Below are 12,114 nucleotides of genomic sequence, written 5' to 3' on the forward strand. Positions count from 1 at the left end.
CTGTCTGGAAGACCAGGATAATGCTGGATTCTGCACTACAGGTTGTTAGAATAATCAAATGACAAAACGAAGTGTGCGGGAAGGTAACCCTTAGAGCACGGTTCTGCAGTAAGTATTAACTATTATTTACTAATTGAATGGCTATTCTACAAGGCCTGATTTGTATAGAATGTTTAAAAAACAACTATCTTTTGGTAGACCGCACTATCTGTTTGTTGGGATGGGGCTAGGGATGGGGTTGGGGCCGGGAGTGAGCAAGCCCCTAGAGCTAGGTCCTAGCTCTTTCCACACCCCTGGGGCTACTTTTCTTTATTTTAAACCAGGATTTTTTTTTTTTTTTAAAAAGGCACTAATTGTACTCTTAATGGGTGACTCTACAGAATGAATTATTCATTTTAAGGCACCAGCATTAAAAAAAAAAATCTCCATAGATAAGAAGTCTCACAAACACAACGAAGGAAAAGTCCCCAAGTCCCTTCTGTTTCTTAGCGCCGGCCGACCTGCCTCTTTCCCCAGATGAAGCCTGGCTTGGTAAGGGGCACAGGATGCCATGGATGCCAGGCTTTCCACTGGGAACCCTGAATCCAAACACGGAGGTAGATACCTTTGAGGGTGGCGAGAGCGAACAAGTGATGCTCCACCAGGCCGATGTGAGCCACGACCATGTCGAAGACGTCTCTGCAGACGGTCTTGGTGTCGCAGGTGAGCTCGAGCCTCTGCCCACTCAAAAGCATTATGTTTACTTTCTTCCTCTGCTCCTCACTCTTCCCCTTCTTGGTCTGCAACTGGAAAAAGAAACGAAGCAGGCGAACGTTTAGGCTGCCTTAGGGAATCACTGGACACACTTCCTAGAGGGGTGGAGGCTGGAGTTACTGCTTACGAGGATGGAGCGCGGCAAATCCAAAGATGCAAATGGCTCAACTGTCGTCTTCACAAACTCGGGGCCAAAGAAATTCTGCAAGTCACAGAAGCAGAATACACTGTTTTTACTCTTTACCCTACGCCATTCTTTAAAAGGAAACAGTGTAGCAATAATTAATCACGCATCAGAACGAGGGGCTACAGAACAAATGTAGAAACTTTCAGCGAGGACGCTAGGTTTTGCTCGGAACAGAAGTGGAGCTTGCTTTACCGAAGAGGTTTTTACGGTGCCTGCACCTCTGTGTCCTACGTTTTCATGTGGGTGTCTGAAACCGAGGCTTGGGGGGAAGGTCCGAACATGTGAGAATTATCACCCTTGAAGCTCACACTATGCCGCATGACATCCTGCTTTATCACCATTTTGATACAAGTTTGGCTACAGTATTTAACTGGCAAGCTTTCATTAAGTTTCTTCCATTCAGCTTAGCATACATTTAGTTATACTTTATTGTCAGTCTAAAACTTTGGCATGGTATAGTGTCTAAGGAATTAATTCCACATACGAAACATTAGGGTGATGAACTGTCCGCAGTCTCCATGAGAGAGAAGTGCTACTTCATTCACTGTTATGTTCACAGTCTGGTACTTAAAGAAAAACACTGCAAACAGAAGCCAGCCCCGATCAAACTGGGAGATGCAGCGTTTCCCTTCCTGCCCTGGTACTGTGGCGAGAACCTGTGGCTTGGTGTTAGTTCAGTCTCTCCGGGATCTGGCAGGGCTGGAGAGAGGGCTCAGAAGTCAACCCAGGCCACTCCTCCAGGGGATAGAGCTCGGCTCCCTGCACCCACGTGGCAGCTCATAACCTTTGGAAGCTCAGGTTCTAGGGGACTCGATGTGTCCTCTACAGGACCTAGGCACGCATGCGTGCGCAGACAAGTACGGAAGGAAACAGTCATATACATAGGATGATGTAATGATGATGATGGTGACAGAACTTTACAGAAAAAGACTCAAGTATCAAGATTCTGAAGGGCTGGGCAGAGACATGGAATGTACTTAGAAAACACTCCTGCTGCTGACCTAGCCTTGAACTCCATAGCTCGGCTCTTGATTTATGGGCTAATGATTCCTACTATAAAAAGTAATCCCTGTTATACTGAATAAAGCCAGCTGCCCTCAAGGATCATGTGTACTTTATTCGTATTTTTGTTTTGTTTTGTTTCCAATTGTTTCTCCTGAGATGGGTGTGCTCTGCGGCCCAGACATCCTTCACAATGCTGGGCAATGAGCTAGCTTCCACCTCCCGAGACTAAAAGGACGATATACCATACCGGGAGATATATGTCCATTTTCCTCTTGAAGATATGATCTTGCTGTGAAGCCCAGTTTGGCCATGGAATTTCTATGTCACCCAGGCTAATCTCAACCTCATGATCCCCCCGACTTGGGCATAGAGAGTACAGGCATGTATGACTGACTCTGCCTGGGTACACATAAAACTTGTAAAAGCAGTTAAGCCACGCCCCATCCACCCAATGATATTCTCAGTCGGAAATAATGTAAGCAGCTAAACACTGATTTTAATATCGCGCAGTGTCTGATCCCAATGAGGACTAATTTGTAATCTCAATCTCACCTGCAGGATATTTATCGCAGCTTTTTGTGAGCATATATTAATTTTAAACAACAGCGGGTTTCATCGGGATATTTCTGTACATGTATATGATGTAGACTGGCCAGAACTCCAGTTGATTACTGTCTTCTGTCCCCTCCCCAGCCCCCGTCCTCTTCCCAACCAGAATTCCTTCAACTTTCAGTTCCTTTTATTTATTTTTTATTTTTTATTTTTTTTTTTTTCCCGGAGCTGGGGACTGAACCCAGGGCCTTGCGCTCGCTAGGCAAGCGCTCTACCGCTGAGCTAAATCCCCAACCCCTCAGTTCCTTTTAAAAACCTGTTCTTTGTGACCCGCTGAGTTTGGTGAGGGTCTCAGACAGGAGCATGTGTGAGAGGCTACTGACCACAAGACGGGTAGCTTAGCTGTGGCTGTTCCACTGAAGAAAACCTACTACCGACCATCAGAGAGTGAGTGTGGACACAGTGGGTGAAACCGCCTCACCCTTAGCTTTCTCTGGGTCATGGCTGTCTCCAGGGCCATTTCCCTTAGTGGATCTCTAGAGATATCAAGCATGGAAGTTTTGATGGTGTCCCCGGGATACAGGCTCAGCCGTGACTGTCTAAGAGCCATCCTGGCTTGCAGCTGCATCATTTCTTCCTCTTGTCGCCTTAGCATCATCTCCTGGTTGATCAAGCTGCCTTCGAGGGATGTTTCATATTGTCTACTGCAGAGAAAAGAGAAAAAGAAAAGAGAAAGTCTGGCTAACAAACAAAAAAAAAAAACAAAACAAAACAAAACAAAACAAAACAAAAAAAAAAAAAAAAAAAAAAAACAAAGAACAAAAAAACCCCAAACCCTAGCTGTTTGAAGGCTAACACAGGGCATTCCATGGCAAGTAAGGCATCGAGAATGGAAACATTTACTTATTATTTCTAAAGACACATTTATTTTTAATCACTATATATATTTGTGTCCTTATGTGGGTTTGATGTGGACCAGATGTGTCTCTGGGGGCCAAGAGCACTAGATCTCCTGAACTGGGGTTGTAGGAGGTTATGAACAGCCTGCCTAGGAACTGAACTATACAGTATGGCACAGTAAGAGAAATATTATACAAAATCTTTTATAAAGTGTATATCTATTTATATATATTTATTATATGTTTGCCCAGCTACTGATAAAATGATAGCAATATTTTGTAATTTCCTGAGAGAAAAGAGTGATCAGAGAATCTTTGTTCTGATATTTGGTCTCTGAATCTGGTTCTTGTCACATCTCAAAGAGAAGAGAAGAGAAGAGAAGAGAAGAGAAGAGAAGAGAAGAGAAGAGAAGAGAAGAGAAGAGAAGAGAAGAGACCCAAGATGTCCAGATTGATTACCTATGGAATGAGACTTCCATGAATGCCCCTAGTCTCTCCTGAGGAACTCCCCAGAGTCCTCTGAAGAACGGCCTTCCCTGTAGTTCTCTCAGTCAGGGACTGTTTTGTTCCTATAAACCTAGCCTTGAAGGTCAATGGAATTCTACTTAGCTCTTCTATTTGCACCTGTGTGAGTGCACATGTGGGTGAAAGCCCAAGGTCTTCCTCAGGTACTGCTCCTTAGACCATGATCATGTTTTCTGAGACATGGTCTCTGGACAGAACCCAGGCTTGGCTGGCTTATCGAGGCTGGGTGACCAGTGAGCCTAGATCTACCTGTCTCTACTCCCCAGAGATCCAAGCATCTGCCACACTGGGCTTTTGTCAGGGACTCTTGGGATAGAACTCAGGTCCCTGAGCCTGCACTGCAGACATTTTGCCCATTGAACTGTCTCCTCAACCCATGTGCTTAATTCTGATTTTGGCTTCCAGACCTCCTTTTCAAACAGCCATCTCCTCGTAAGCAGGAGATGGGGCAACTCCTACTAGTGTTCTAGGTGTTTTCCGTCCTACTGTTCACTCCCTTCATTCATTAAAGTCGTCAGTGTGACTCAGGGTTTCTCCCATTGCTACTCATGGTTATGGTGTGTGGATCTGAGGAGTCTTCTGACCTTCTGACCCCCTCTCTTGGCTTCTGTTCTTCCCTATTCTCTATAACCTGTAATTGTCTACTGTGACATAAGTCATTGACTTCCACTGGCTCAAGGCGGTGCCATTCCTCTCAGTATTCTCCTCGCCTGCCTTCTGAGGAACCTAAGGTCCATCTCTACAACCACTCTGCGTATGACCTCATCAGACATCAAAGTACAGAGTCAGGCTCCCTGGCCTCCCTGGCCCTCCCTTCAGCATTGACTCTCTTGTCTTTTAAAGCTCCAGTATTCTCTCCCCCTCTCAAAGGCACTTTTCCTCACTCTTCTCACTAAACAAAGAGCAAAGCAATTGCCCTGCTTGGATATTAACATATACTTTTCGTTCACCATTTCTAAGCCAAAGCCATTTTACGTTCTTCCAGGGTCTAACCTTCCTGCAATTATTTACCGGTTGCTAAGGACACGACCTTAAGTGTCATTCTTATTTCTCCTTCCTTATAAGCCACCAATCTCATTAGGCATCGAATCCTGAGGGCACAGCCCGTAAGAGCCACATCTGGCTTCCCTCCGGCAGTGACTGACTGCGAGCCATCTGCATTACCTACTTTCCAACTGCAGTTCTGCTCTCCTATCATGAAACAAGACACTAATGTTAAGTTACATCTTGATGTTTTGTGCTTTCAGTGATCCATGGCTTCCCCAACATGTTGAGTCCTTACCTTAGCATCTATGACATGCTCACCTACTGGGGCCCTGACTCCTTGGCCACCATCCCTAGTGCACAACGTCCTCTGTTCACTTTGTTGCGGGCATACTGCTTCTTCACTGTTACAGTAGAGGTGACTCCCTCTCATAGCTAACATTGTTATTGCTATGGGGAACACCATGGCCAAAAGCCAGGTGGGCAACAGCTCATCACTGAAGGAAGTCAGGGCAGGAACTCACAAGGGGCAGGAACCTGGAGGCAGGAGCTGAGGCCATGGAGGGTGCTGCTCATTGGCTTACACCCCATGGCTGGCTCAGCCTGCTTCTTATAGAATCCAAGGACCACCAGCCCAAGGATGACATCACCCACAATGGGCTGGACTTTTCTCTATCCATCACTAGTTAAGAAAATGTCTTACAGGCCAGCCTCCAGCCTAGTCTGAAGCAGGCATTTTTTAAACTGAGGTCCCTCTTCTCTGACAGCTTTGGCTTGTGCTGAGCTGACATAGAACTAACTACCCAGCACCTCCCTTACTGCAGCCTCTGCGCCCTCTCCGTCACTTGAGTTTTATGCTTGGTGTCACCCCTTGAGGGACACCTGCTCTGATCACACGAGCCCATGAAGCAGGGTTCAGAAACCCCTTCCTGACATGGCTGCTGCTCTTCAACATGCTGTCTGGTGGCTGCCTCTCATCTCCAGTGATCTCCAGGGCGAGCTGTGTCTGTGCAGTTCACAGCTCTTCCTCTGGTTCCTAAGCGTCTGCTCCGTGGTGGGTGCCCAGCAGCTGCTGAGTGTGTGAGCGAATGTGGTCCTGTGCTTGACCTCGCCTGGAGTCTCACTCGTGGCAGGAAGGAAGGGCTGGAGTCTGTGCGTTGTAACTCCAATAATACATTTCATTAAGTGGATTTCATTAACTAGGACCACTCTTAACAGCAGAAAAGACTTAAGAGTTTGTCTCTTCCCTGTAGATGAGAAACATCTCATCAAGAACTGAAGCACTTGAGATACAGAAACAAGGAGCTGCAGGCCGGGATTCGCGGCTGGAGAGTAAGTCCACTGTGGGCTGCACTCAGGGAGAGGTGTGGTGACATACAGGGGAAGGAGGAGTCCCACCGACAGCAGAGAGGTGCAAAGCACTGGGGGAAAGGCACTGTGACATCACCTCAGCTAAAGCACGTGAAAAGGCGAGGAGATGGCCTTGGCAAGCAGCTCTGGGTATCTTTGGCTGGAGGGAATGTTCATTTTCTCATACACCGTGTAAAGATACAGTGCCACCCGTAGAACACATCAGGCGCTCGTGGCTGTGTGCTGACACAGGGAGGGTGTCATCAGAAATGCTGGCCCACACACAGGAGAGCCTGCGCTCTAGGGGCTCTGACGGTATCTCAGCCAGTGTGTACTTCTGTGGGCAGGAGGTGAGACAGCCCATGTGCACTGTAGGGCCACCTTGCCCCAGACTTCTCTCCCCCACATTTATTTCTAATTTGGTTCCTGTGAGCACCAGATAGAGCCTGTCCCCCAAAGACAGTTTACCCTTAAAACATGGGTTGGCAAATTAAGGTGGCCCTACACTGTTCACATTTTCTTACATAAAACTCAAGAGGGGCAAAATCAAGTCTCTCATGATTCACGGGTTTCAGATTCGTTATTGAGAAAACAGACACAGTTTCCAAGATGACTTAATTGTTTTGAAAAAATGTTTCCTTAAATAACAGGCTGGGATCTGAGTCAATACGCAAGCTCGGTGTTTTTTCTAATTGTTATCTCTATTACTTCTTTCACTGAAGCCAAAAGGGGATGCTGAGTATTTAGTTTTTCTAAATCAGACATTATCAAAGAGGAGAGTCCTAAAAAAAGTCTCCCTGGGCTCAGGGCAGAGTGTAATGCAATTTAACCCTGGCTTCTTACTACACATTCCAATGCTTGGGATTCTTCAAGAAAGCATGAAATACTGACTACAGACTATCTTTGCCTCCCCCTTGTCTCAAAATAGTAATAATAATGATAATAATAATAATAGTTCATCATAACAAAGTAGTAATTAAAATGCCATTATGTTCATAGAAAATTATTTTCTGTGAAGAAAAACTATTACAGATAATTCAAAGAATGGAAGAAAAGAATGTGGGCCATTAAGTAGTAATTGTTTTAGTACATGGGCGTGACGATCTGAACCACAGCGATGATTACCTGCTTTACTCACACGGCCAGGATTACATGGTCTATTAATAGTTTACAGGTATGGACGGTGTCTGGCATATTCATTAGCTAAGGGACACATATTTAAAATTTTCTGGATGATTCCCCTAGAATCAAAAGCACCTGAAGTAAACCGTGAGTTTAGAGTTCTCATGCTTCGGGAATACACTTCCAGGCCAATGTTGGATCTCAAGTGTATTTCACAAATCTCAAGTCAGCGTTCTGTGTTTAGGCAGCTGTGTCCATGTGCCCACGATATACATTGATACGCCGAGCACTTGCCTGAGAGCTCTTTCGGTTTCAACGAAGTGGGGTTCACGTGACTGTTACACAACTGCCCTGGATCTAGCACAGACACTAACATCTCATAAGAGACTTGTCAAGTATTTCAGTTCGAAGCTGAGCACTACACAGCCCAAAGGGGCATCAGAAATATGGCGGAGAGCCTCGGTGAGCCAACCAGTGAGTAATTAACGTCTTACTTAATGGTTCACACAGCGGTTATCTAATTATCATTCAACCACTTCACGCTGAATACCCGAGGCTGCCCCCGCCTTTCAAGGTAGAAATCAGTTATTTGCATTTTAGAAACAAAGGTTTACAGTTTTCACAGATTTTTAGCACCATGTCTTAACCTCGATTGTTATATATCTATTTTTCTGACAATTTAAGAAGTCACATGCCAACTGTAATTAATGAAAACCAAACCAAACAGGACAGAACCAAACGAAACCAAAACCAACCGACTGGGACTAGCAGTTAGCACTTTCCAAAGCCATACCTGGGTCGTGACTGGACAGTGTCATCTACTCCGGGAAGACCACTGCTGGATTCAAACCTCTTGGAAGCTTCGCTTTTTCTCACTAATTGTGAATAAAAATATAACAACAGTAGAAGTGATAAAAATATGGAAGCAATCTCATCTAAAACTCAGGCATTTAGCATCAAAGGAACTTGTACGACTCAAAGTCTCAAATGAGTGACAGGGTATACACGTCTTGTGAGGTTGGCTCATGTTAGTTTTTGTTCTTGCTCTTTGTTTTCTTGTTTCTTTCTGAGATGTTGTTTCTCTGTGTAGCCCTGGCTGTCCTGAAACTTGCTTTGTAGACCAGGCTGGCCTTGAACTCACAGAGATCTGCCTGCTTCTGCCTCCCCATACCATGCCAGGCTAGTCACGCTAAGTTTTAAAGACAGTGACTTCCTCCCTATATGATGAAATAATGTCGTCCCTGTTTATAAAAATTTTATTACGTGATAGAACACTTTTAAAAGGAAACATTTTGCAATCTTAACATTTTGACAACTTTTGTTTAAGTTGTGGGTTTTTTTTTTTTTTAAACAAACTCTCGATCATTGATTTTACCAATGAAGACTCAGGAGTCAGATGTTGGGGTGGGAGGCTGCTGGCTCAGAGAGGCAGAGAAAGCACCCAGATGGCCTTCCTTCTCAGCTGACATCCCAAGCAAGAACGCCCATCTCTCACACAAAACAAAACAAAGCAATACAAACAAATAAAATCCCAAAACCCAAAAACAAGAAAAAAACTCCCTCTAAACTGAATGTCCCTCTCTTCTACTTCCTTGTCTGTCTGTCTGTCTGTCTGTTCTCCTGACTCCCTCTTACTCTCTATGGTTTTTCTTAACCACCCTACATTCGCTTCCTGATAACTGGCTGCTTGCTCTGCCTCTTGACCTCCAGCTGACTTTATTTAATCCTGTTTACAATATTCAAGCAGAAAGCTCTTAGACAAAAGGTGTGCGGTAAGGCTGAGCAGCCCCACAACCAAGCATCAGGTTTTTCTAGTAAGTAACACAATCTCGGGGTTCATAGTGTAATCAAATATCCCACAACATTAAATGGCATTAAAAAAGCAATAATAGTTACTTCTTAGAAAGGGTACTTTGCTCGCACCGGATGACTCTTACCTTGCCTGAAGTCTGAGTCCGAGGAAATAATAGACGGGCTTTCACTGGAAGTGCTGAACAGATCGCTGTGGTAAGTTTTGTATCTTCGGACTGGCTCTAAAACAATTTTTAAAAGTGAGGAAGTTTATTAGACATGCGGCACGATTTTTTAAAAGGACATAGTCAGTCTTGAACTTTTACATATTGCTTTAACTTTACCACCGACTAGACTGACTGCATCTGAACAATGAGAAGGAAGGTTCTGGTTCGGGGCGCTCTGCGGAGGAGTATCCACCATTCCAGAGCACACTGCCCAGATTCGGATGCCAGTAAGAAAGCAGTTCAAGATCCCAGCGACCCAGCCCTGTGGGAGGGCCACAGGAACAGCGCATGCGGTTACACTCAAAGCTCTTAGGACAGACTGGATGTTACAGGAGCAACATTCATGACTGTGTTTAGGATGTCACATGTAGTTTCTGTTAGGTGCTTACTATAAGGGATCAAACACCAAAGGGCGCGGCCTAAGAGACTTTACTATGTAGAAGACATATGTGTACGACGGCACAGTGCAAGACAGGATTCTCACTTCTGCCAGAGTGAGGAGAGAGCAGTCAAGATGGCCTCCTGTGTTCAGAGGACGCGCCCTGAAAGGGGCTAAGTAAGGCCTAAGAGGCAAGCGTGGACTGAAATGGAAATCCCGCTTTTAAAAAAACCCTTTCCTAATGTGTATGTATAAGTGTCTTGTCTGCATACATATCTGTGCGCCATGTGTGCCTGGAACTCTTAGAGGCCGGAAGAAGGCGTATAACTCCAGGGGCGGAGTTACACAGATAATTTGTAAACTGCCACGTGAGTGCTTAGGACTGACCGAGGGTCCTCTGGAAGAGCAGCTAGAGTTCCTAACTGCTGAGCCCTCTCTCTGGCCCCCACACCCTGCTTTCTCAATACTCTGGTCCCATCCTACCCTCATCCCCATTGTTCCTGTGGCAAGCACTATCCAGCTATGACCTGCCACACTCCTGGTTCTTCGTCCTCACTGTCCCTGTGATGGGCATTATCCTCCCATGTTCAGTCCCATCCCCTTGTCCTGTGAGGGCGCTATCCATCATGTCCGGATTCTCTTATTCTAACAGCCTTTCTGCGGGATTGCTTCACACGTAACTCAGTATGCAAAACATGGCTTACCAGATCGGGAAACCTGGGCATGGCACCCAAATTCTTTAATTTGATGTTTCCATTCGTTTAATCTAAAACCTCAGATTCCTTACAACTCAAGTCCTTCAAAGGACAGTTCCTAATTTCCCCAGGTTGCTACTCAAAGGCTGTCTCCTCTGTTCCATGTCAGACTGTGTAGCAGTCGCTCTTCCTATTTTGAAGGTGGGGATCCGCTAGTGAGAATTTACGTGAAAGTACAAAGCTTTGTTCACAGTCCCAAACTTATCCCTCAAGAATCTGTATCAAAATGTAGAAACTAAACTCATATAGAAAGCTCATCACATTTTCCCCAAACAAATCCTTCACCTGTATCACCAAACCTGCTGCCAGGTAGTCCTTAGGCACTTCCTGCAAGTGCATGCTGGGTAGCCCTTAGGAACTTCCTGCAAGTGCATGCTGGGTAGCCCTTAGGAACTTCCTGCAAGTGCATGCTGGGTACCACCTGGCGTCCCTCTTTTTGGAAATGCACCCCTCCCCCTTTCCTTTACATTACAGCTTTTCTTTATTACTCTGTAAACTAAGCAGGAACTGGACACTTAACTACCCGCTGGGCCTCCATCCCCACTGTCTCCCTTACTGAGCCTTTCACAAGAAACAGGTGAGCTTCCTCTTCTGTCCAGTGTATTCCCAGTGTGCGTCAAGCATAGAACACTTTCTGAGTCAATGGATGAAATCAGGGGTCACGTGAAGGGGACCTTTAAAAGAGTCACTTTTCACTGCACAAACTGAACGATAGGGTCAGAGGGGGAGGGACAGTAAGGACTGAGAAGGCGAAGCCCATTGTTGCTGTGTCTTGTAGGTTAGGAGGAAAGTGAGCATTTTTGGCCCCGTGGTTTTCGGGTGGTTCTCGAAAAGCCCATTTTTGAAGGTGCAGATGACTGTCAGAAAGACTGATGATGGGAAATGAGCCAGGGGGAGGAGAGATGGAAAAACCACAGAGGGAGAGGCTTCATGAAAAGGAAACAGGTCCATCTTAATAGAACTGGAGGGCTAGGGAAAAGGTAAAAATAAATAAGGAGGAAATCTCAGGATGCACGATGCCTGGTAACAAAGAGCTAGCTGTGTCCTGGGTGCACAGTGGTTAGAATCCTGATCCCAGGGACACTTTATCCTGTGACTGTGATGAGGGACGGTGAAACCCACGGAAAATCTTCCTGTGGCCCTAGGGCTAGGATTTTAGTGAAGCTCAGTTGTCTTGTTTGTGCTGGAAGATGTTCAAGAGACATTAAAGGAAAACAAAGTTAATTAATAATGGAGTGGTTAAACGGAACCGAGAGGGAACACCAGGCTTGTGGCACCAGGAGCAAAATGCTGGGAAGGAGAGAGAGGGGGGGAAGGAGAAGGGGAGACAGACAGATAGACAGACAGACAGAACCTTAAACAAATAAGAGGAAGACATATGACTGTCCATAAACTAACTAAAACGGGCATTCCTAGGATACAGACAGTTGAAGAACAAGGCATGCCATAGCCGATGAGGACACTGTCCAGCCGTGCGTGTAGTCAGCATGAGTATTAAATAATACTGTAACCAATATGAAAGGTTTCAGAATTGAGAAGCATTTCCTAATCCTCTGTAAAAGATGGCATCCTGCTACAGAGAAAT

The 12,114-nt window shown here is 45.5% G+C and overlaps 1 protein-coding gene across 10 annotated transcripts in view; it reads right to left on the reverse strand.

The window, feature by feature from the left end:
• The window catches only part of Ptpn13 (protein tyrosine phosphatase, non-receptor type 13), a 174,295-nt gene that overhangs the window by 70,710 nt on the left and 91,471 nt on the right, over window positions 1-12,114 (reverse strand). For 9 of the 10 annotated variants that reach the window (NM_001100789.1, XM_087584017.1, XM_087584016.1 and 6 more), the window contains 5 exon segments: window positions 605-785; window positions 881-955; window positions 2,979-3,201; window positions 8,171-8,252; window positions 9,315-9,410. In NM_001100789.1, the coding sequence (NP_001094259.1) occupies window positions 605-785; window positions 881-955; window positions 2,979-3,201; window positions 8,171-8,252; window positions 9,315-9,410 (657 nt within the window). 10 annotated transcript variants of the gene reach the window in all.

This window comes from Rattus norvegicus, chromosome 14 (genome assembly GCF_021556685.1).
Source record: "Rattus norvegicus strain SHRSP/BbbUtx chromosome 14, alternate assembly SHRSP_T2T, whole genome shotgun sequence".
Taxonomy (NCBI): domain Eukaryota; kingdom Metazoa; phylum Chordata; class Mammalia; order Rodentia; family Muridae; genus Rattus; species Rattus norvegicus.